This window comes from Archocentrus centrarchus, chromosome 1, assembly GCF_007364275.1.
Source record: "Archocentrus centrarchus isolate MPI-CPG fArcCen1 chromosome 1, fArcCen1, whole genome shotgun sequence".
Lineage (NCBI taxonomy): Eukaryota > Metazoa > Chordata > Actinopteri > Cichliformes > Cichlidae > Archocentrus > Archocentrus centrarchus.
In genome coordinates this window covers 3,840,490-3,862,178 of record NC_044346.1, presented here as the reverse complement: position 1 = coordinate 3,862,178, position 21,689 = coordinate 3,840,490, and the positions used below count along the sequence as shown (strand labels likewise).

Below are 21,689 nucleotides of genomic sequence, written 5' to 3'. Positions count from 1 at the left end.
TCTTTCCTCCTTGCCATTGTGTTAACACACACCTGAATGCTCCAAACCGGCAAACTGCCCAGACTTCTGCTTTCACAGAGGTGCTCACATTTGCTGATGATCAATTAAGTGTATTTGAGTAGCAGCACCTGGCTGCTACTTATCTTCTTAATTCCTTAGTTTTTCACACACTGCTTCTGCATTTGCATTGTCTGTGCTAAATATATAAAGACACGGTGTAATATTTCATGTGTTCTTTCATGTGGATGGATGGATGGATGGATGGATGGATGGATGGATGGATGGTAAAATGAATATGGCAAAGTGTTTCAAATATTAAGGTCAAGTAATTCCTGTGAACTTAAAGCTCACACTTCAGACTGATCAGAAATATTTGGTTTTGCACAGCTTTTTCTACGTTTGGAAACGTATGATGTCAGTGAGCTGTGATGGACTCGTAACATGTCCAGCGTGTGCCCTGCCTCTTGCAATATGACAGCTGGGATAGGCAGATCTTCCTAATATATTCATATAGAGCACACAACTCTGGCTCAAGTTGGGATGGACTTCATGGAACAGCAGTTAAACTGGTTGTTGTTTAACTTATTTAACATAAATAAGGCTTATATTGAACTGTGAATCATGCAAAGCTACATTAGCAAAATCCAAGGATGAAAATGTGGAGCTGGAAATGAACGTAATCGATCCTCTTATGATTAAAAAAATAACTCTGACTGAAATATATGGTAGTCTTATCAGAATGGGTAAGTGCTTGAATATGAAACTTTAGGATTGTTATAGTTTATTACAAGTATATTTTTATGCTTTTGCACTGAAGTAATAATAAACTAGAAGGGCACTCTATATTCTGATACTACACTGCAATAGATACCACCCAATGTTGTCATACCCCATCATAAATTACTAGATCACAAAGACTAGAAATTAATTTTATTGGCTTAAAAAAAACTGTAAAATATTATTTTAGATTTTTACAGATAATGGCATATAGAGATAGTCTGGATATATTTTATACAGGTTATGTACAGGTGTATGTGATTTTTGTGTAGGGTTTGTGGGTCACTTTGTCTGATTATATATTAATTTAAAATAGAAAAAAAACAATGAATTATCAGCAGTAATTGTTTATATCTGAGTATCAAATTTCATCATGATAGATGAAGAATTCACAGATATGACTTTTAAAATTTCAGCAATGATGAGGCATAGAGATTTTTTTAATTTTGGAAAAATGTTATTGACCTTAACCTTTGACCTTTGAAAATTAAATCACATGTTCTTTGGCCCCTGAGGAATATTTTCACAAAACATCAATTTTGGTTCAAAACCTTTTGAGAAATGTTGCTAACACTCAGACAGACAAACACACAGGGGTGAAAACATAATGTCCCTCCACCTGGGTGAGGCATTTAGAAGGCAGCGTTGTGACAATGAAACCCATTCGGGCAAGAAATACAAGGCATCAGTTCCTGAGCAATCCACTAACATTATCCAGATGAATTCATTTGGAGGTTAAAAAGCAAAAGGGATAAGTTGTAGTTGTAGCTGACCATTAAACTAAAGCTTCATGGTATGAAACAAGAATTTACCTTAAAAAATAAATTCTTTGCTGATATCAACTGCAATGAAAGTTCCTTGATTGCAGTTTCACAGCATTTAACATGTCATCAGTATTAGTGTCTCTAGCTTACAGCATAAAGCACCTCAAGATATGTGTACTATTTACTCCTGAACTTCCTGAAGTGATTATGATTTATTCTGCCACAGCTGAGCTTCTGTTCCTGTGCTGGGGGAGTTCCCTGTGGACCGCCGTCAGGCCGGTGCCCTCAGCTTTCCATGAACCTCGCTACATGGGCATCGCTATCCACAACGAGCTGCTTCTCTCCTCCCTCTTCCACCTGTTCCGGTAAACAGCAATCAAGACTACTGAGGTCGATGTGTCTGAAAAGAAAGGCAGCACAGCTCATCAAATCCTCAACACTGTATTTGTGTACAAAGTACAAAGGCAGTATGCACTAACATGACTGTATATTTTCTGCCTCCCTCAGATTCACCTTTCCGTCTCTCCATCCTGATTGGATGCTGCTGCTCTCCTTCGTACACACCCATGTCACCATCACTGTGACACTCGCCCTGCTCTTTGTTCCCAAGGTATTCTGCATTTTTATATCATAGTGCCAAAGTAGACTAATTATACAGTCAGAATAGAAAAAAAAGGTCATGGTAAATAGACTGGTACTTATATAGTGCTTTTCTATTCTGAGCACTCAAAGCACTTTTTGCTTCAAGCCTTATTCACCCAAACAAACACATTCATACAAGTTTTTTTTGTGTGTGTTTTTTTTGGTTGTTGTTTTTTTAAATACCTAAGCATCTTATCTAACATTTGTACACTCATTCACACTCCGATGGATGCATCAGGGGTAACTCAGGGTTCAGTATCTTGCCCAAGGATACTTGGACATGCAGACTGGAGCAGCTAGACAACCAGCTGTACCTCCTGAGCCACAGCTGCCCATCATGTGAATAACCTTGTGATCATCACTACTCTTTGCAATTATTGGCAGCGGCTCAGGTTTATTTAAATTAAATTAGTGTGTAAATTACATTAATGTTTTTACCAGTAGTGAAAACTAACCCACCTTCGTGTCAAGCTACAGATTTTGTAATGCATGTTCTCAGTCATTCAGGATTACTACCATGTCAAATGCATTATTTTAGTATAATTATTACCTCTTAAAATTCTAAACTAAATCGCAATGCATTGTCAAACTTGTTACCTTTGGCTTTTCCAGGACTCTGTTATGGTAATGAGATAAATGGTACACAATTATTCTACCATTCACTACTGTTAGCATGTAACTCAACTGTATGCTAAATATGTGACTCTATATAATGCTAATGATGATCACTACTGACTCAGCACAGACTGGTTCTACTTTAAAGCCAGCCAGTGTTGCACATATTTGCTACATGCTACTAACATACCAAAAAATGTGGGCTTTATAGATAACTGGTAAAGTTTCTGGGGAAACACCCGGTCTTTTTAGGAGAGATTGCATCCATTCCACTTTGGATAGAGCAGCTGTCATTTCTGGCTGAGACCATGTAGCAGAGTTGCAGTCTTACACGCCTCTCTGCAGCTTCTCTCCTCCTGCCATCCCCCCATAACCCCATCCCCATAGAGACGGTGCCTGCTCCCAGACCACCAAAAAAAAACCCCAAAAACCTGCAAAAAAACAACTTAAGCATAAAAATTCAAAAAGAAAAGACAATATAGCATCCTCAACTGCACCAAAGAGTAAAACAGTTAATGGATTATTAAACATTAGGTCTCTCTCTTCCAAGTCTCTGTTAGTAAATGATTTAATTATTGATCAACATATTGATTTATTCTGCCTTACAGAAAACTGGTTACAGCAGGATGAATATGTTAGTTTTAATAAATCAACACTCCCAAGTCACACTAACTGTCAGAATCCTCAAAGCACAGGTCGAGGAGGAGGAGTAGCAGCAATCTTCCACTCCAACTTATTAATTAATCAAAGACCCAGAGTTTTAATTAATTTGAAAGCCTGACTCTGAGCCTTATCCACCCTAATTGGAAAACTCAAAAATCTGTTTTATTTGTTATTATCTATCGTCCACCTGGTCCTTACTCAGAGTTTCTCAGACTTTTTATCTGATTTAGTGCTCAGTTCAGATAAAATAATTATAGTGGGTGATTTTAACATCCATGTAGCTGCTGAAAATGACAGCCTCAACAATTTTAATTTCACATTTAATCTATTATTAGATTCAATTGGCTTCTCTCAAAAACCAGCAACATGTTTATTAGATCCCATTCCTACTAGACTGCTCAAAGAAGTCTTTCCATTTATTGATGCTTCAATCTTAAATATGATAAATCTGTCTTTATTAGCTGGCTATGTACCACAGGCTTTTAAGGTGGCCGTAATTAAATAATTACTTAAAAAGCATCACTGACCCAGCTGTCTTAGCTAATTATAGGCCAATCTCCAACCTTCCTTTTCTCTCAAAGATTCTTGAAAGAGTATTTGTAAAACAGCTAACTGATCATCTGCAGAGGAACGGTTTATTTGAAGAGTTTCAGTCAGGTTTCAGAATTCATCACAGTACAGAAACAGCATTAGTGAAGGTTACAAATGATCTTCTTACAGCCTCTGACAGTGGACTCATCTCTGTTCTTGTCCTGTTGGACCTCAGTGCAGCTTTTGGTACTGTTGACCATAACATTTTATTACAGAGATTAGAGCATGCCATAAGTATTCAAACCACTGCACTGCAGTGGTTTGAATAATATTTCTCTAATAGACTCCAATTTGTTTATGTAAATGGGGAGTCTTCTTCACACACTAAGGTTAATTATGGAGTTCCACAGGGTTCTGTGCTAGGACCAATTTTATTTACACTATATTGCTTCCTATAGGCATTGCATACATTTTAATTGTTATGCATATGATACCCAGCATTATCTATCCATGAAGCCAGATGACACACATCAATTAGTTAAACTGCAGGATTGTCTTAAAGACATAAAGGCCTGGATGACCTCTAATTTCCTGCTTCTACTGTAAATTCAGATAAAACTGAAGTTCTTGTACTCGGTCCTACAAATCTTAGAAATATGGTGTCTAACCAGATACTTACTCTGGATGGCATTACTTTGGCCTCCAGTAACACTGTGAGAAATCTTGGAGTCATTTTTGGTCAGGATATGTCCTTCAATGCACATATTAAACAAATATGTAGGACTGCTTTTTTTTTTTCTTCTTTTTTTGCATTTGTGCAACATTCCTAAAATTATAAACATCCTGTCTCAGAGTAACATTGAAGAACTAATTCATGCATTTATTACTTCTGGGCTGTATTATTGTAATTCATTATTATCAGGCTGTCCTAAAAGCTCCCTGAAAAGCCTTCAGATTATCCAAAATGCTGCAGCTAGAGTACTGACAGGGACTAGAAAGAGAGAGCAGATTTCTCTTCATTGGCTCCCCGTTAAATCCAGGATTTAATTTAAAATTTTTCTCCTCACATATAAGGTCTTGAATAATCAGGCCCCATCTTATCTTAAAGACCTCATAGTACTGTATCACCACATTACAGCTCTCAGACTGCTGGCTTACTTTGTGGTTCCTAGGATATTTAAGAGTAGAATGGGAGGCAGAGCCTTCAGCTTTCAGGCCCCTCTTCTGTGGAACCAGCTTCCAGCTTGGATTCAGGAGACAGAAAGCCTTCCTACCAGTGCTTCTGGTTAAACTAAGTTTAAGACTTCTTTTTGTATGTGGTATTATTACTTATAGATTGTACTTGCTCAAAAACCATAATCTTACATGTGCTTGTGTGTTTTACAGTTCCTTTATGTCTCCAAACCTGGGAGAGAGGAGATTGCAGCAGAAGTGTATGAAGATGAAGTTGACCTGCGGCGTTCTGGCTCCTACCTCAACAGCAGTTTTCACTCTGCATGGAGTGAGCACAGTGTGGACCCTGATGACTTTCGGGTAAACACTACTGGCTCCACAGAACGATGTTATCACTTTGCACTAGGACATAATGTAGACAATATGGAAGAAATTCCAAAAGTCACATTCAAACAAGGAAAAATAATTATCCCTGAATTTTAACTATGTTTACCAGTAGACTCAATAAACAAGTGTTAAACATGTTATAAATGGAATCATAACATAGCAGTAAATACAGTCAGCTGTGGACTGAATATATTGTATGACCTTTCTCCACCCTTTAATCCTTTTTTTTTTATCCTAAACTGTGTTCTTCTTACACTTTACCTGTCCTCTGACTCTCCTTATCTGTTCTTCTCCTCAATCATTTCAACCTCTGTCCCATCATCAATTCCCTTCCTTCTTTATATGCATCAGGATGAACTGAAGAAGTTATATGCCCAGTTAGAAGTCCACAAGACTAAGAAGATGGCTGCAAACAACCCTCATCTGCCAAAAAAGCGAAGTTCTCGATGTGCACTGGGGAGATCCCTTATAAAACGCATTGCAGAAATCCCAGAAACAATGAGCCGGCAGTGTAGCCGTGAGGAGAAAGATGGATCCTTCCGCAGTAGAAGTGAGAATCATTCTGACTCTTTTAGAAGGTCCACAGATACCATCAGTATCAGTTACAGAAGTTCAATGAAGTCAGTGAAGTCAGCAACCCCATCACCCTCACCATCCATGCGCAAGTCCCAAAGTGATCATCACTATGTCAGGGAAAGAGACTCTTCCTTGCACACCTCCACATTAAGGACCAATACTGTGAAGAGATCCTCGCAGCGATCTGAGACAGACTCCTTGGATATACCACCAGGGGTTTGTAAGTCAGCCAGCGCCCAGAATCTGACAATTGATACAAATCTTTTGCATCCTGATCACAACAGACTACACAAATCTTGGAGCCTAACCTCAGCTAGCAGCCATTCTATGGAGAACATACCGAAGGTTAACAGATCCAACACAGTAAGGTCAAGGCCAAGCCTTTCTATAAGTGACCAGACCAGGAGCGCTCTCAAATCAGAGTCATTTGACAAGGCTGAAGTCTGTCCTTGGGAGGTGGAGCCAGAACAGTCAAGTGACAGAAACCAGAAGCATGTAACATATGCAAACTCTGAGAATGGTGAAGAAAAAAGGCCACCATCTCCACTCGCACTTATCTGTCCCTGGGACCATTTACCACCTGTAGAAAAGAAGTCTTCTGTGGACAAAGGACTACAAGGTGAAATTGAGTCCACCAACTCTCCAGTGTCTACAAGTGCACCAGGTTCTCCAAGACCAAAGGTGGCAAAGGATCAGCGTGTTTTCTCCTTCCGCACCACCACCAGTGCTAAGTGGCTCACTGTGAAAACATTTATGGCATCCGTGGATGCAGCTAGCAGGTCCAGTAAGGATGGAAGTTTAAATAGAGAGGATTCCATTTCACAAAAAAGCCAGGAAAGTGCTTCAACAACACCAAGGTCAGGAACATCAAGACATCCTAGCATTGAAAAGAGGTCACTGCAGAAAAGAAATACGACAGCAGCAGATGGAAAACCATGTCTTGTGAAGCAGAATGCAGTCAGACTGTCTTCTGGGGATTCCTCTGACAGAAGCCCACGAAGGCTCGTCATTGTAAAATCTTCCATCCATCCATGTGATTCAGATGATATGCACAAAGATGGCACATATGAAAACTTGCTATTATCGAGGCAGAGCAGTAAACGTAGTAGTATACGTTCTTGGGACACGGCCAGCAGCTCCAGAACTCCTTCAACTCACAGAAGAGGTAGTTATCGAATTACACCAACCCGTAATGTTTCCCATGCAGATGTATGTGCATGGGATGGGGCTAGTGCTTTACAGCAAGGAGAGGGACCAAAAAAGCAGCAGAGCATTAAAGCAGATATCTGCCCTTGGGAATCACAGGTATCTGAACGTTCTAATGTATGTCCATGGGAATCTCAAGAGCAAGGGAACGTGAGAAGAAAAGAAAGTGGTCATGGTGAAGTGCATCCTTCTGAATTGCAGGATATTCCAGTTGTCTCTAAAACTATCCTTTCTAAAGATTCACAGGCACAGCAACCTTTAAAAGATGTATTGGACATATGTCCCTGGGAGACTGCAGAAACTCCCCAGCCTTCAGTAAGACAAGATAATGAATATGCTAATGTTTGTCCATGGGATGTGCAAGACAAGGCTGAAGGTGTATATGAAAACTTAAATCCTTTGGAAAACAGGGGAACACTGACAGTGCCCCTTCAACGAGAGGTCATGAAAGCCGCCATCTATCCTGGTGCATCAAAAGAAATTTTAAATAATGAGCAACAATACCATGCTATATCACCTGCCATGAACTGGGGTAAACAGATGAACAAAACAGCAGCGAGTTGTCCATGGGATTTCCCTGATCCCCCTACAATCAAAGAAGATATTTGCCCATGGGAAGACAGTAACACAGAGCCAACAAATACAGACTCAACTCCGCAAATGACAATCAAGGTACATATTTGTCCCTGGGAAAGTGAACAAGACAATCCAGAAGACTCAGAAACAGATGCCTCGCTTTTGAAAGGTACTTCAGAACATACTGACGGGAAAGACAGCACAAGAGTTGATGTATGCCCCTGGGAAACAGAACTACCTGAAAAAGCTGCTGCTACCAAAACAATGTCACAAGAACTTAAAAGGCCGGCAGAGGTTTGTCCATGGGAAACTGAGGAACCAGAATCAGGAACGCCAGAGATCCCCAAAACATATGAGAGCTATGTAAGACAAAACACTGCTCAGACAAATGTTTGTCCATTGGAGACAGAAGAAACAGGGATGGTCAAAACTGAAGTATCAAACGCATCGGATAAACTACAAAGAAAGGGGATTTCTGAGGAAGATGTTTCTCCTTTGAAAACAGAAACAGCAAAAGTTCTGAAAAAGCAAGACAGTACACGGGCAGATGTTTGTCCGTGGGAGACAGAAGAACCGAAAACTCTCCAAAAACAAGACAGCACTCGGACAGACGTTTGTCCGTGGGAGACAGGAGAACCGAAAACTCTCCAAAAACAAGACAGCACTCGGACAGACGTTTGTCCGTGGGAGACAGCTGAAACATTCCAAAAGCAAAATAGCAATGGAGCAGACAAAAATGATATTCCCAACAGTGACAAGGATGTCACAGAAAGTCAGAGCCGCCTTAGTGTAGAAGAGACTCCAGCAGACATGAGCTCCGAGCAAACAGATGAGTCTAAAGCAAATTTAGCTCTGGGCCGGCGAGATGCTCTGTGCCCTTGGGAGATGGTAAGGAGCACATCTGGCTCATTCACAGACAATGCATCAGATGTCTTTACATGGGAGCCTGAGAATATCCCAGAGGAAGATGAAGAGGATGATGCAGAGTGTGCTGCTGAGGCTCTTGTATTTCCACCTGACCTGTAACCTTACACTTCCCTAGCTACTCGTGGATTACAGACTCAGCTACAGAAGAGCTTCCCTGCAGCTGGCAATGACAAAATTCCTTTCTGACAGATTATTAAATATTAATTACAGACTAAACTGAATTACTTCAAGTTTGCCAACCAGCTGGGGCATGCCCACATGTCTAAGAACCTAGAAGGCCAGACTTGATAAGCTGGACACTACAGGCTGTGCAAAGCTGCCTGAAAATACATTTATTTTTTACTAATGCATATAGAGAAGATTTATGTACCCCATTAAATGAAATGCAGAAAGCCATTTGTTCAGTGATAGAAGGGCATCTAAAGCAATTAGATGAAGCGCCCTTTCTTCCTGTTTCTATCCCACATATTAAATGAAAAGGGTTTTGTGTTTTTGTGTTTGCTTAACTGACAACGAACAATTTTGCCATGAGATTAGAGCACGTTGATGGCTGAGCTAAAATGAGCTCAAGTTAAGTCCACAGCACTCTCAGAGAAGACACTTTGGAATATTCCTGCCTCATATGAACGTACACCGCATGACTCAATTTTCATTAAAAAATGTAAAATAAAGAATAAAATGTCAAGCAGGAATACACTGGATATGCAGTTACATTTCAAAAGTATTGATAAAACTATGCATACCTTTTTGCTTAATTGACTATATACACACACACATCCATATAGTGTCACATTGGTAGTTGATCATATTTAAGCACAGTCACGAGTTTTTAATGACAGTGTGTGCAAATTATCCCTGTGAGCCAAAAGCTAGGTTTCAGTTTTTTTCTACTGTGCTCTCTATTCGATGTAACTGAGCGGGGATATCCCTTAATGTGGTCATCTCATAAGCTCAACAGGTCCCCTTAATTGAATCATAATAACCCATAAGTCCCCATGAACACCCTCACAATTCTACCCCTTAAAGTGTATCGAAACCTGCATGATTGTTTTACATCTGAACATTTATAAAACTATGGCATTTCCATGTATGTGGATGGTGTGGTCTGGACACCAGTTAGACTAAAAGTGGGACAATATTAACATTATAAACACTGTGAAATTTACACAGCAAATATATGGCAATTTGCAGTCACCTTTTAAAAACGCTGCAGCTAGCACGACTAGTCTGCTAACCTATTTGTTGATTAGGCTGATTACTTTCCAAGTATGAAATTTTTTCTATGCACAAATTACTACTTAAAGCTACATCCCAGAAAGTGAAAGAGCTTTCAGGGGAAATGATCCTAATGTTTTCCTTGTCGTTCGGTGAGTAGCTACTTTTTCAAGCCTTCTCTGTAAGTGTCGAGTAAAGACATGAAAAGAGCGAGTGTAGAAAAATGGCTACCATATTACCACTTTTTTAATGCACAAAATAATACTTAAAGCCAAAAACGTGAAGTGATTCGCAACACAGGAATACTCACTTATTCCTTGGTCACTAAAGGAATGACCACTTATGAGATGAGATGTTTTAAAAATTCCTTCAACATGAAATCATTAAAAAAAAAAAGTGTTTTTTTTAAAGACAGGTCTTATAATTATTAGATATTAATTATGAGCTAATCACTTCTTCACATTGAGACTGTGCTTGACATTTCAGTGTATCACATTAGTGAATATTACTTTAAGTTCTGAATCACTGCTCATAAATTTGAGCCAGTTTTTAAAAAAAATAGACAAATATGGGAAGATTCTGGACTTCAAACGTCAGCAGTTTTCAGTTAAGATGTAATTAAGCTACATGTTCATGCAAACAAATATTCTTTGATATTCAGTGGTGGTTATCATCAGCTCCTCTGCTGCTACAGTGTAATATAGTGATTTTAATGTTAAACATGGCTCCAAGTTTTTTGTCAATGGACTGATCTAGTTTTGTAAGCAATGTTTGTGTTTGTTTTTTTTTTAATGAGTGTACTGAAAATTGTTGGCACAAAAAAAATTATATACATATATATATATTTGTGCTTACATTAAGTTGTGCAAAAACCAGGTGGGACACTTCACATTTCCTGAGCATACCCATCACAGAAATAAATGATTCCATTTCTGTATATCTGAGCATTTTATTTCTTACATATGGACATTAAACTGCATGAAACAAAGAGTTTGAGACAAAAACCATCATGAAAAGAGCTGTCACACTGTTGTATGATCTTCTATGGAGGAAAAAAAAAAGCTGTTTTATTGGCTTCACTCTGCAGCACTTTGTTCATTCTCAAACTCACCTGCTGCTTCCTGTGCCTCAACAGCCAAAATCCTTTTTCAAACAGAAACAACCCTCATAGGGAAGTCTGGTTTCCTGCCAAAGTGGACAAATTATAACCAGCTACAGCCAACTTTTTTTAAACAGCACTTGGCCCATGAATACAGTCCTCCTGTGGTTTAAAGAAAGGAGCAGTGCCACCTGGTGGCTCATTTAGACCACTGCACTGCCTCTGGTTTAGGAACTTCATAGTTTAGGGCATCAAATTCTTGACCTGGCTTCAGCTTTGGACCGGGAATCATGACCGTCTGAAAGAGCGAGAGGAGAAGATAAGCACTGTTTCCAAATCAACATTTAGGGTGAAAAAAAGTGGAATTTTATTTAAATAACACTCTCAAATCCTAATGATTTCCACAAGACATGTAACAGCAGATTTTGTTCCAATAGTAATCAACCTTCAAGACCAACATTCAGAACAGCAGAAAGGCTGTTTAGTGTAGCCTGAGTGATCAAACCTAAAACACATTTTAAGGTACCTGCTGCTGACTGAGAAATGATCAATAGCTCAGTCAGTGACTGAGTATTAGAGTAAGAATTCATTAGAGTATTGGTATTAGAATGAAAGCTCACTGGGATTAGGGATCAGGATACACATATTCAGTCCATTACAGGTGACATACAGTTCCTTTGCTTTCTTGGTCTAAACACTGAGTAAGAGACAACACGCTGCACTTGTTCACAGCTGACACCATCACATATCATCGATAGATAAAGCACGAGGTGTTGAGTATACCAACTTCATATTTTTTTGACAGTATGACTAACACTTTTTGCAGATCTCTGATGTTGATGGAAGAAAAAAAAAAACACCTTCCAGGCAACATTACAGCTCCATCTGCCATGAATATCTGAGACACAGCAGGGGCTGACTCACACGTTTAAGGTGGTTACACTCTCGGCAGCGATGCATTTAATGCAAGTCATCTCCTATTTCAGCCTCCTGCTTTGTTTTTCATTTACTGAATCTCACTGACACGTTTGCATGGAAGCAACTTATAGGAGATTCAACTTAATGCAGCAGATGACAGCAGCGGTAAGCAATTAACCACCTTTAACTCAAATGCTGCTCTAATGTATATTTTCAGTAATTTACAAATTATATTTGGCATACAAAATAAGATCATCTTTTAGTTTTGACTTTAGTCGCTGAAAAGTGTAGATTTTAACCTGTTATGGTGCAAATTATTGTATAATTTCACCTTGTTGTAAAATGCCATATATGCATAAATGCATGAGCATAAATTTCAGGGGTGATAGAGGGAAAATATAACCCCCAGTATATAAAACACATCCAGCTCAATCAGCAGCACGGGCTCTCTTCTGATGAAAACTGAGGAGGCAGAGATCTGATAACAGAGCTTCTTTTTTAGCTTAGAAGTGTTGTTGCTAGTTTGCTAAATAGTCTTGAGGTAAAGCGGACTTCCCTTCTTTTTTTCAGATTGTACAAGTGAGAGCCGCGCAAGCCACACACGTACGACACATTTAATCGTTTTTGTAACGTGTCTGGTTATTGGAACTGTAATTTTTGTGCTGGGTCAAAGTTTTTAGCCACCGAGGAAGCAGGATTTATAAACCTTAGGAAGGTTTGGCCTGCTGTGGCAGCTAGAAAAGAAGAGCTCAAATTGAACTGAAGTGCTCTCTTGGTGCTCTATATCACAGTGTGACATGAAATGTGGACAGCAATGTATTCCTTCAAGGCTCTGGCCTCTCAGGCCCATAGAAATACTGTCAGTGAAGTACATGGAGATTAAAAATGCAGAATAGAAGACCCTGAGAAGTCCAGACAGTCTCAGGAAAGACGTCTGGAGCGGAATTGAGACAGAGGTCAAACGCAACTTTTTTTTTTTATGAAAAAGGCTGAAGTATATTTAGTATATCAAAGAGCTTGCAACAGCTAACATACTTTGTCAGCCTTGTTCATGTGTCCATTAAAAGTGAAGTATGAACAGACCAGTTAATAAAGGTTTTCTAATTACCATTTGACAGAAAGAGAGCCTTGGACCTCTGCCTCTGTCTTACTAAAAGATAAACGTGAGCAGTGTAGAGGCTCACCTTAATAATTGGGTCCTTGGCAGGAGCCCAAGATGGCACTATTTTTCCGTGTAACCGCCACTGGCCATAGGGGTTGATGAGGTGTCTTTCTATGACCAGGTACTCCAATACGTCCTTTGGCTGCTCCTCGCTTCCTAGCATCAGCCTCCCGAAGCGGTCATAGACGGCCAGAGTCTGGACACATAAACAGAGGTTAATTCAGTCGCCTAAATCCTGACTTTGACATGAACACAAACCTGAAACTGCCCTTGGATTTTATTTTACATAACTCCTACAACAACTGTGTGAAACGCAGAACTCAGCAACTCTAAAAAACTTGCTCCAGGGGCTCCGAGCTTTAGTTCAGCCCAGTCGAAAATATTGCATTTGTCCCACAAGGGGAATTTTGAAGCAAATAGAGAAAATAAGAGCTGAATTATAGAAGGACTAACGGCCAACAACAACATCGAAAGCTACAAAAGCAACATGCTGAGTCTAAAATGTGTGAGTTCACAAGTCAAATGGCTTCTGGAATAAAACCAAACCTGCAGCAAAGGTCATTTTATGTCATCTTTCAACAAGCCAATACAGAGTGACTTACATGAGACACGCCAGTATTGTGACCAAGTGCCAAAGAGCAGAAGGAAACATCAAAACATACACTGAACAGTTTTTTGAGAAGAGTCAAATAAAATAAAAGACCAAAAATAGACAAGACTAAGATTAATATTCTGTGATTATCTTTAACATTTCTACAAATACTTTTTGCTAACCACATCCTAGAACAGATGCAAAACATTTAGAGAAAGTACATACTGCACTCTTGTACAAGGGTGTGTACTACATAATGTATTTCTATAACAATAAGCCAGATATAATGCATACTTACAAGGTATTCACATCCTATTATACTCTTGTGTACAAGAATATTACTACACAATGCACCCATCCTACATAATCTGCTCTTAATGCATGTATAATATCACTTTATTCATAATGCTAAATATCCAGGAATATGAACACCGTGTTGCACAAAAATAAAAAATCCATATGCCAGATTTAATGGCTCAACTCCTGGTGATTTTGGAGTCTCAGGCAAACAAACGGTATGACAACAACATCCTCCCACAAAAGCAGGAGGATAAAAAGCGAGTACATATTAAAGCATTAATACACCCGAGTAGTGAAATTAATAAACTGTTTCTAATGTAATTTGATTAAATAAGTTGGCCCTTTGTGTTTTGCCAGAACTCACAGAGCTGAGGTTAACAGCATCTCAGAAGTGATTCATGTCCTTTGCACAAAGGCACGCTGTCAGTGAGTGAAGCATTGTTATCTCATCTACTACAGATGGCTTTAGTTCATATAGGCAGCAGAGACACTCCAGAGCCTGTTTCACAATCACAGCTCAACCTCAAACTCTAAATGTACTTGCTCTAAAGTGTTCTGCACATTAGCTGTATGAATCCAACAGAAACACACCAACACTTACATTACATTGCGATTTTTGATTGGTTAACAGTCCAGTAACACGTTAGTCGTACCTGTTTGGAGTGCATGCGGACCGTCACCTGGCCATACAGGTTGCCTTTGGAGACCATGTCGGGACAGCGGGCATGGACCACTCTGGGAGGCTCCAGGGACGCCACAAACCTCCAACTGATCGTCTTGTATCGGTTACCCCTTGTCATCTCCTGAGCACAATGCAGTTGAACAACTGGTTGACTAAAATAAAATGAGGGACCGAATAAACAAAATTGCCTCCAGGATTTCACAACTTACAGGATAACACCTTTCAGTCACCAGGGCGTGAAGTTTCTGCTTGTTGAACCTGAAATTCAGACAGAAGGTGTTAATCTTCCTCTTTAAATCTGAACCTAAACCAGAGATTTTTCATGGCACGCTGCTTTACTGTACAGCAGGCTCTACATCTTCACAGCTGGTAAAAAGTCTAAAACAAAATTATCCTTACTGAGTAAATGTGTTGTTGCAAAAGAATAAAATCTAGCAAATTCAAGTTCTCATGGCAAAGTATCTTCATAAATCAAAATTAATTTACATTTACCTTCAGTTTTTTTTTTTTTACAATGACTGGATAATATTAACTAAGACAATCTTCTTTAAGTCAGAGGGTTATTAAATTGAATTTGAATCGTGTTACAACCTCAATCACACAGCACATGGAATCTCAAAGGAGATGAGCTATAGCGACAGAAGACCACACTGAGTGCTGCTCCTGTTAGCCGAGAATCTGAGGCTACAAGTCATAAAGCCTCACCAAGACTTGACTATGGAAATTTGGGGAAAAAAAATCGACTGGTCTAATGAATCTTGGATGGATGGCATGGATCCATCCTGCCATGTCTCAGTGGCTCGGGGTGGTGGTGGTGGTGTAACGAGGCAGGGGATATTTTCTTGGCACACTTTCGGTCCCTTAGTCAGTCACCAGAGCTCAATCCAACAGAGCACCTTTGGGATGTGGTGGAGCAGGAGATTCTCATGGATGTGCAGCAGCTGTGTGATGCTACCATGTCAATATGGACCAAAATCTCTGAGGACTGTTTACAGCACCTTGTTGAATCTGTGTCACAAAGAATTAAGGCAGCTCTGGAGGCAAAAAGGGTCCAACTCAGTACCAGCAAGGTGTACCTAATAAACTGTCTAGTGAGTGTATATTTGTGCCCCTGCAGACTTGATTTGATCAGTGTGAATATGCATTGTGCCTATCATATTACACTGCAATGTACTTTGGCTTATAATGATAATCAGTTTATCATTATAGATTACCAATAAAGACTGTTTCACTGTGAGAGCAGAAGGCAGCCTGAGTGTGTCTCTCACTTCTGTAACGAATGTGCCGCAGTACAGAGTCACAGAGTCACTCCCTGACTGCGAGGCTGAGGTGAGCCGTCAGCTGACTACGTGAAGTGAGACGGGTTTATTTTCTCACTGTGTCAGGGCGTGGTGAGCTTCAATAAAGATTTCTTGAGCTTTCTCTGCAAAATCCTTCGTCGTAAACGCAGAGTCGTGTTCTTTGATTTTACGAATCCTGAAACAACATCAAAAAGAATCCAGTTAGTTCACCACGAGAAGCTGAAGGAATACAATGAAACAGCTGGAATGAAAAATATAACAAAGATCCACCCATGCCAAACTTAGTTCTTCCCAGAAAGATCCAGAAAAGCAAAGTATCAGCACACCAGAAACAAAACAAAGACACAGAGAGGACGATCTTACGCCAGCTGTGAGGCGGCACTCTGTCGTATCTGCTCCGTGCGTTGTTTCAGGCCGTCTTTTGACAGAGTGGAAAGACGAGCGTCACCCTCTGGGGGGATGTAGGGGTCGAAGATTCCCGCTGGTAAAGACACCAGACATCACTGATCAGCAAGTGTGAACCCTCCAAACAGGGAAAGGTTTCAAAATAAATCCTTCCAATCCACTACTGCTGCCTGAGCAGGAACTGACTTAGCAAGAACAATATTTAATACTACTCAGAGAACATAAAACCTCTGTTTGAGGTTCTGCGTGGCACTGACATCATATTAAGGAATTCCTCAATAAACAAAACGGCACCTATTCCTGGCTCAGAAATAGATTTAATTTTAAATCGAAAAATAATGGGTTTTCTATTTTCACTAATAACCACAGACAGTATAAAAGACAGAGGAGCTTCCAGGTCTCAAAAGCGAAGCTAACACAGAAGCACTTTACTTTTAAAGGCCATCGGTGGGGGGGTGGGGTGATACCTGTGATTGCAAAAGACCTCCATCCTATACAAGGCTGTGGGAAAAGCACGCTCTACTTTGCCCTCTGTAAACATGTTCCTGCTAAGCTTAAGGGCTCAGTCAGTCATTTTGCATCACACTGAACAAAACATTAAGTCCTTTTTGTAAATTCTGTTCATTCTAAGCTTCAGAAAGGAGGCTTAAGCTACATCCGCATTGTATACCTCACAACAGATCCTCAGAAAAGCTAGCTCCCTGAGAAATACCACTGTTAGATTTTTAAAGCTCCAAAACCAAAATCTCTTACCTGATTTTGTATTTGTAATCCCCGGTTTTTCTTAGCTATGGGCAAATGAAACATTCAGGTACCACCTTTATATTTTTACCCAAAACCTGCATCGACTGAAATGTGCCATAAAAATGTAACCTTACTATGTCTAGTTATACACTCTCCTTACAATCATGAGTAGACTTTGTCTTCTTGTGTGCAAAGATCATGTCGATCCTGCCACGCTTGCTTTGTTAAAAAAAAGTATACATGTCAAAATATTGAATACTTATCTACAAAACAGCTCTACATAAAATGAACTCCAGCGCCTGGAGCAGGAGGGGAATTAAATATACAGTGCGTCTTTTTTAAACTGTTACCTCAGTATGTCAGATACATTTTTAACATCTGCTGTTGATCCCAGTTTCATGTTGTATCTACAGATTATATAACATTCAACAGCTATTATCGTAGCTCTCAACAGAATCTTTTAAATTTGAGTTAATTATTTTACAAAAATGTTTTAAGTAATGATGTTTGCACTTGCTCCTTTTTTTGCAGTCAATGTGAAACTTCTGGGTTAAATGTTAATGTATGCTTCATTTGTTTTAAGTGGTTCAACTTTGGTTTACAGTTGTGTAGGATATCTATTTTCAGGACACAGAGTCTTTCCAATAGATAATAAAGTTTTTATTTATAATTTTTATGAAGTTCACACTCTGATGTTTATATATAAGAAAATGACACTTGCTTACTTGGTGAGTATAGAAGTTTCTTAGGAGATGAGTGCTAATATCCAGAATTATTCACTAAGGATGAGCGATATGGACCACAATATTGATATTTTTTAGCTGAATGGCAATATATGAAATACAGCGCCATATTTCTTCTTTTCAAAAAGTATGAACAAAAAGGCACTTCTGAGTCACAGCTACATGTACCAAATATCACACGGGCACTTTTATTAACATTCAGCTGTTGATGTACATGAGAAATTGCTCAAAAACAAACTACTGGCATATTTAAATAATAATGCTCCTCAAACAAATTAATGCTTTTTCCTCTATAAAAAAGACTCACAGCTGTGCTATTAAAATGTAAACAGAAAAGATACAGAGCAAAAATTGCAAAAGGCTGACTTATTCTTTAAAAAGCCAGTCTGCAGTTAAGTAGACTTCACCAGAGTGCTTCCTCCTGTGTGTACTCTTGTATATCTAGTACTCTGTGCAAAACATGTAAACAGACTGAATGAATAAAATCCCATCCTTCAGTTAGCAGCATTCTAGCCAGCTCAGTAAATCTATAGACAGATGCACTGACGTATCACATCAACGGGCCCACACGCTCAACGCCGGCGTCTGCAAGCACACGAAAAAGACCCACTTCCGCTATTAAGGTCACGTGACTTATGGTACAAACCAACTTCTGCTATGGAGTTGTGGTATAGCGGGGCCCTCTTGCCTGCAGCCAGGGACTCTTGGAGGTCCAGGCGATGCCAAAGCGTACAAACAGACGCACTATGAAGGCTGTATGTACACAAAATAACGGCCACAGCGGACGATTTCAGGTGTTGCCAACTTAGTGACAAAGTCGCTACACACTGCCATGCAGTGTGAAGTTGTGGAGAGAGAAGAGAAAGGTGAACTGGTGGATCTACAAGTATGATTGTAATGTGACATAGTCTATATCGATATAAACAATATTGTCTCATCTTATATCGCCTTTGAAAATATATCAATATTTTTTCAAAACTCAATATATCGCCCAGCCCTATTATTGACTGTCATACTGTAGACATTAAAACCCTAACCATCACAAGGTGCATCAGCATCAGAAATAACCTCTAACATTTTAAGGTCTGTTTTACCAGTGCAGGCGATATTGATGGGCCTCTCAAAGTACTGCTGCCTGAAGACGATGCCTGCTGCTCGGGCTTTGGCCTCTGGGTTTCCCTCGCTCTTCCCCTTCATTCCCACTGCCGGAGGGATAAAGTACCGCTTCTTGGTCCGGACCGGCAGGAAAAGTGGGATGGGATGTTGCACGTCCAGAGATGTCTCAGCATTCTGAGAGGACGGGGACAAATATATGTTTAACCACCTGAGATGCCTTCAAGTTTAATGTACTACACTAAACTCACTGGCCCTAAATTCTACTTTTACAACGTAAAAGTGTGAAAGCAGAAACAAAACAAAATCTAAAGAGTTTAAGTTTTTGGTGACACTGATTAAGCTTTATGCTGAATACTGAGTGGGTCTTGCCCCTTACACTGACAGGTGTTTGTGATATTTTGCTTCACTCACAAATGTACAGGGCTGGAATACCATGTATTTTAGATTAAATTGAACTAATTTGTTGTGAAGTTGTATTTACTGTTATCGTAACGTCAAATATTTAGCACAATGAAAATTCAGTGCTGCTGGATGAGCATAGAATATCTCTTCAGTTCAAATAAACAGCCCCTGTGAGAAAATGTGCAGATAAAGGTCTCTTTAAAATTACTTCACGTAGTCAACTATAAAAATATATATTATTAAAAATATATTATTGTCGATCAACCAGTTAATAAGCATTAGCTTAGCTGACAAAAACAGGTTTCCCTGCATCTATGTGGGTGTTCATAGCTTGGCTGTTAGCTCACATTAGCAAAGCTATCCAGGGTAAGATTATATGCAGCGTTTATATGGAGCAAAACAAACGCACTACTTCTTCCACATATCGACTGTATGCTTTACTACAACGTGGTGCTCGTAAACCTTAGAGTACCTTTAAACTGCTACATGTCGTTCTGCGAAGAGCCCCCAATGCCCTCCTCATGGGCATCGCCATCTTGCCAGAATGTTCGACAAAGACTTCCGGTTGCTTACTTCAAAATAAAACTTTAATGTCATGAACGGGCTGGAGCAACGTTAGCGCACTTGGTACATACATGCACACAAGTAACTTGGCGCATTAAACATCTCACTTTGGTTTCTGAAAGCTGGCTGATCTATTATCCTAATCTTGAGAAAGGTGTACATATAAAACTTTCACTTGCTGTGATGAGTTGTTTATACAGAACTTGTCACAGCCTGCCATTCTGATAAAAACTGGCACGCTATGACATAAAACCAGGGATGCTGATAGAAGATGAAAAGTTTTACACAACTGCACGTCTGATCATAACACAGTAACTGCTGCCGTTATGTGGGTAACATTGTTAACTCGTTTAATTAAAATAAATATCAATAGAGTACTGAACTCTCTGTAAATCTATCAAGATTTTGAACGTTGTCTGTGAGGTTTCTGTGGTGTTGTGCCAAAATTCTGTTCATGTGCACAATGATGACTGAACATCCATTCATTCTCTTCCGCTTATCCTGTGCAGGGTCGCAGGAGGCTGGAGCCAATCCCAGCTGTCATAGGGCGAGAGGCAGGGTGCACCCTGTACAGGTCGCCACCCTGTCGCAGGGCCAACACAGAAAGACAGACAACATGCACACTCATATTCACACCTATGGGCAATCACCAGTTAACCTAACCCCACTAACTGCATGTCCATACCTTGAAGAAAAGTTACTTGGAATTACATATAAGAATAACCAGAGTCAATGTGCACAAGAATTTATTGAAAACGAAAAATGAAACAGTGTAATAAAATCCATATAGCAGCTAGCTTGACTGGGATTTTGACATCATCAGCTTACTTACTGACAGCCACTGACAAGTATCAAGACAACATTTGAGAAAGTAAAGTTGTGTTTCCAAAGACAAATGACTTGCCAGATGAATAACTGAATTAAAAGTTGACAAAAACATGGACAAAATCCTTTGTCACATGTTCGTGCATATGTGAACATTATTCTGACATATACAGAACCTCACAGATTTGATGTTTCTAGTTTAAATCATATGTGTCTGACACTGTTACTTTATCTCAGGGGTCCCCTCAAGTATCAATATAAGGAACTCAGCACTGCAATGGCAGTAGTGATGTTTTTTTTTTTTTTTTTTTTGCGGACCTTCCTGTTTAATTTAAAAAAATGTTTTAATCTTCTAAATGTGTAAAGTGTATTTAAAAATCCTATCCATGTGCTGAGATCTGACTGATGCATACCAGCATTATAAACACTTCTGGTAAGACAGTAGATTCTGCAACAAATATCAGTGAGTTAATTATGTTGCCGAAAAAAGCGTCCTCTGAATTATTTTACTGAGACAGAAAACAAAAACATGAAAAAGCGTAAAAAGCTATTGCACACTTCCCACATTAGCTACAATCATGTTATTTGTGACTGATTTAATGAGTGTCTGTAGGACTTTGTACTTCGCTTCCTTTCAAAGATCTTAATGAGATGACAAGACATGACACTCAGCCAAGATAATGTTACTGTTTGTACAGTGTGGGGATGTGTACTACAGTAACTGTTTTTGATAGCATGGCCACACATGCACGCACGCATGCAGGTTCGGTACGTACGTTGAAAC

The 21,689-nt window shown here is 39.5% G+C and overlaps 2 protein-coding genes across 2 annotated transcripts in view; one reads left to right on the top strand and one right to left on the bottom strand.

Moving 5' to 3' along the window:
- Nucleotides 1–10,944, top strand: part of gpr179 (G protein-coupled receptor 179) — a 32,225-nt gene extending 21,281 nt beyond the window's left edge. Inside the window, exons 9-12 of the mRNA XM_030734251.1 lie at nucleotides 1,768–1,906; nucleotides 2,049–2,151; nucleotides 5,379–5,525; nucleotides 5,904–10,944. Of these exons, the coding sequence (XP_030590111.1) occupies nucleotides 1,768–1,906; nucleotides 2,049–2,151; nucleotides 5,379–5,525; nucleotides 5,904–8,936 (3,422 nt within the window). The 3' untranslated portion in view covers nucleotides 8,937–10,944. The remainder of the gene's footprint in view (nucleotides 1–1,767; nucleotides 1,907–2,048; nucleotides 2,152–5,378; nucleotides 5,526–5,903) is intronic.
- Nucleotides 10,945–10,987: 43 nt separating this feature from the next.
- Nucleotides 10,988–20,084, bottom strand: mrpl45 (mitochondrial ribosomal protein L45). Its single transcript, XM_030734263.1, has 8 exons — nucleotides 19,989–20,084; nucleotides 19,093–19,288; nucleotides 16,470–16,587; nucleotides 16,183–16,281; nucleotides 15,015–15,063; nucleotides 14,777–14,926; nucleotides 13,254–13,427; nucleotides 10,988–11,449 (listed from the first exon to the last, which is right to left on the bottom strand). Exons 1-8 carry the CDS (start codon nucleotides 20,049–20,051, stop codon nucleotides 11,351–11,353), a joined length of 948 nt encoding a protein of 315 aa, XP_030590123.1. The 5' UTR covers nucleotides 20,052–20,084; the 3' UTR covers nucleotides 10,988–11,350.
- Nucleotides 20,085–21,689: the final 1,605 nt, after the last annotated feature.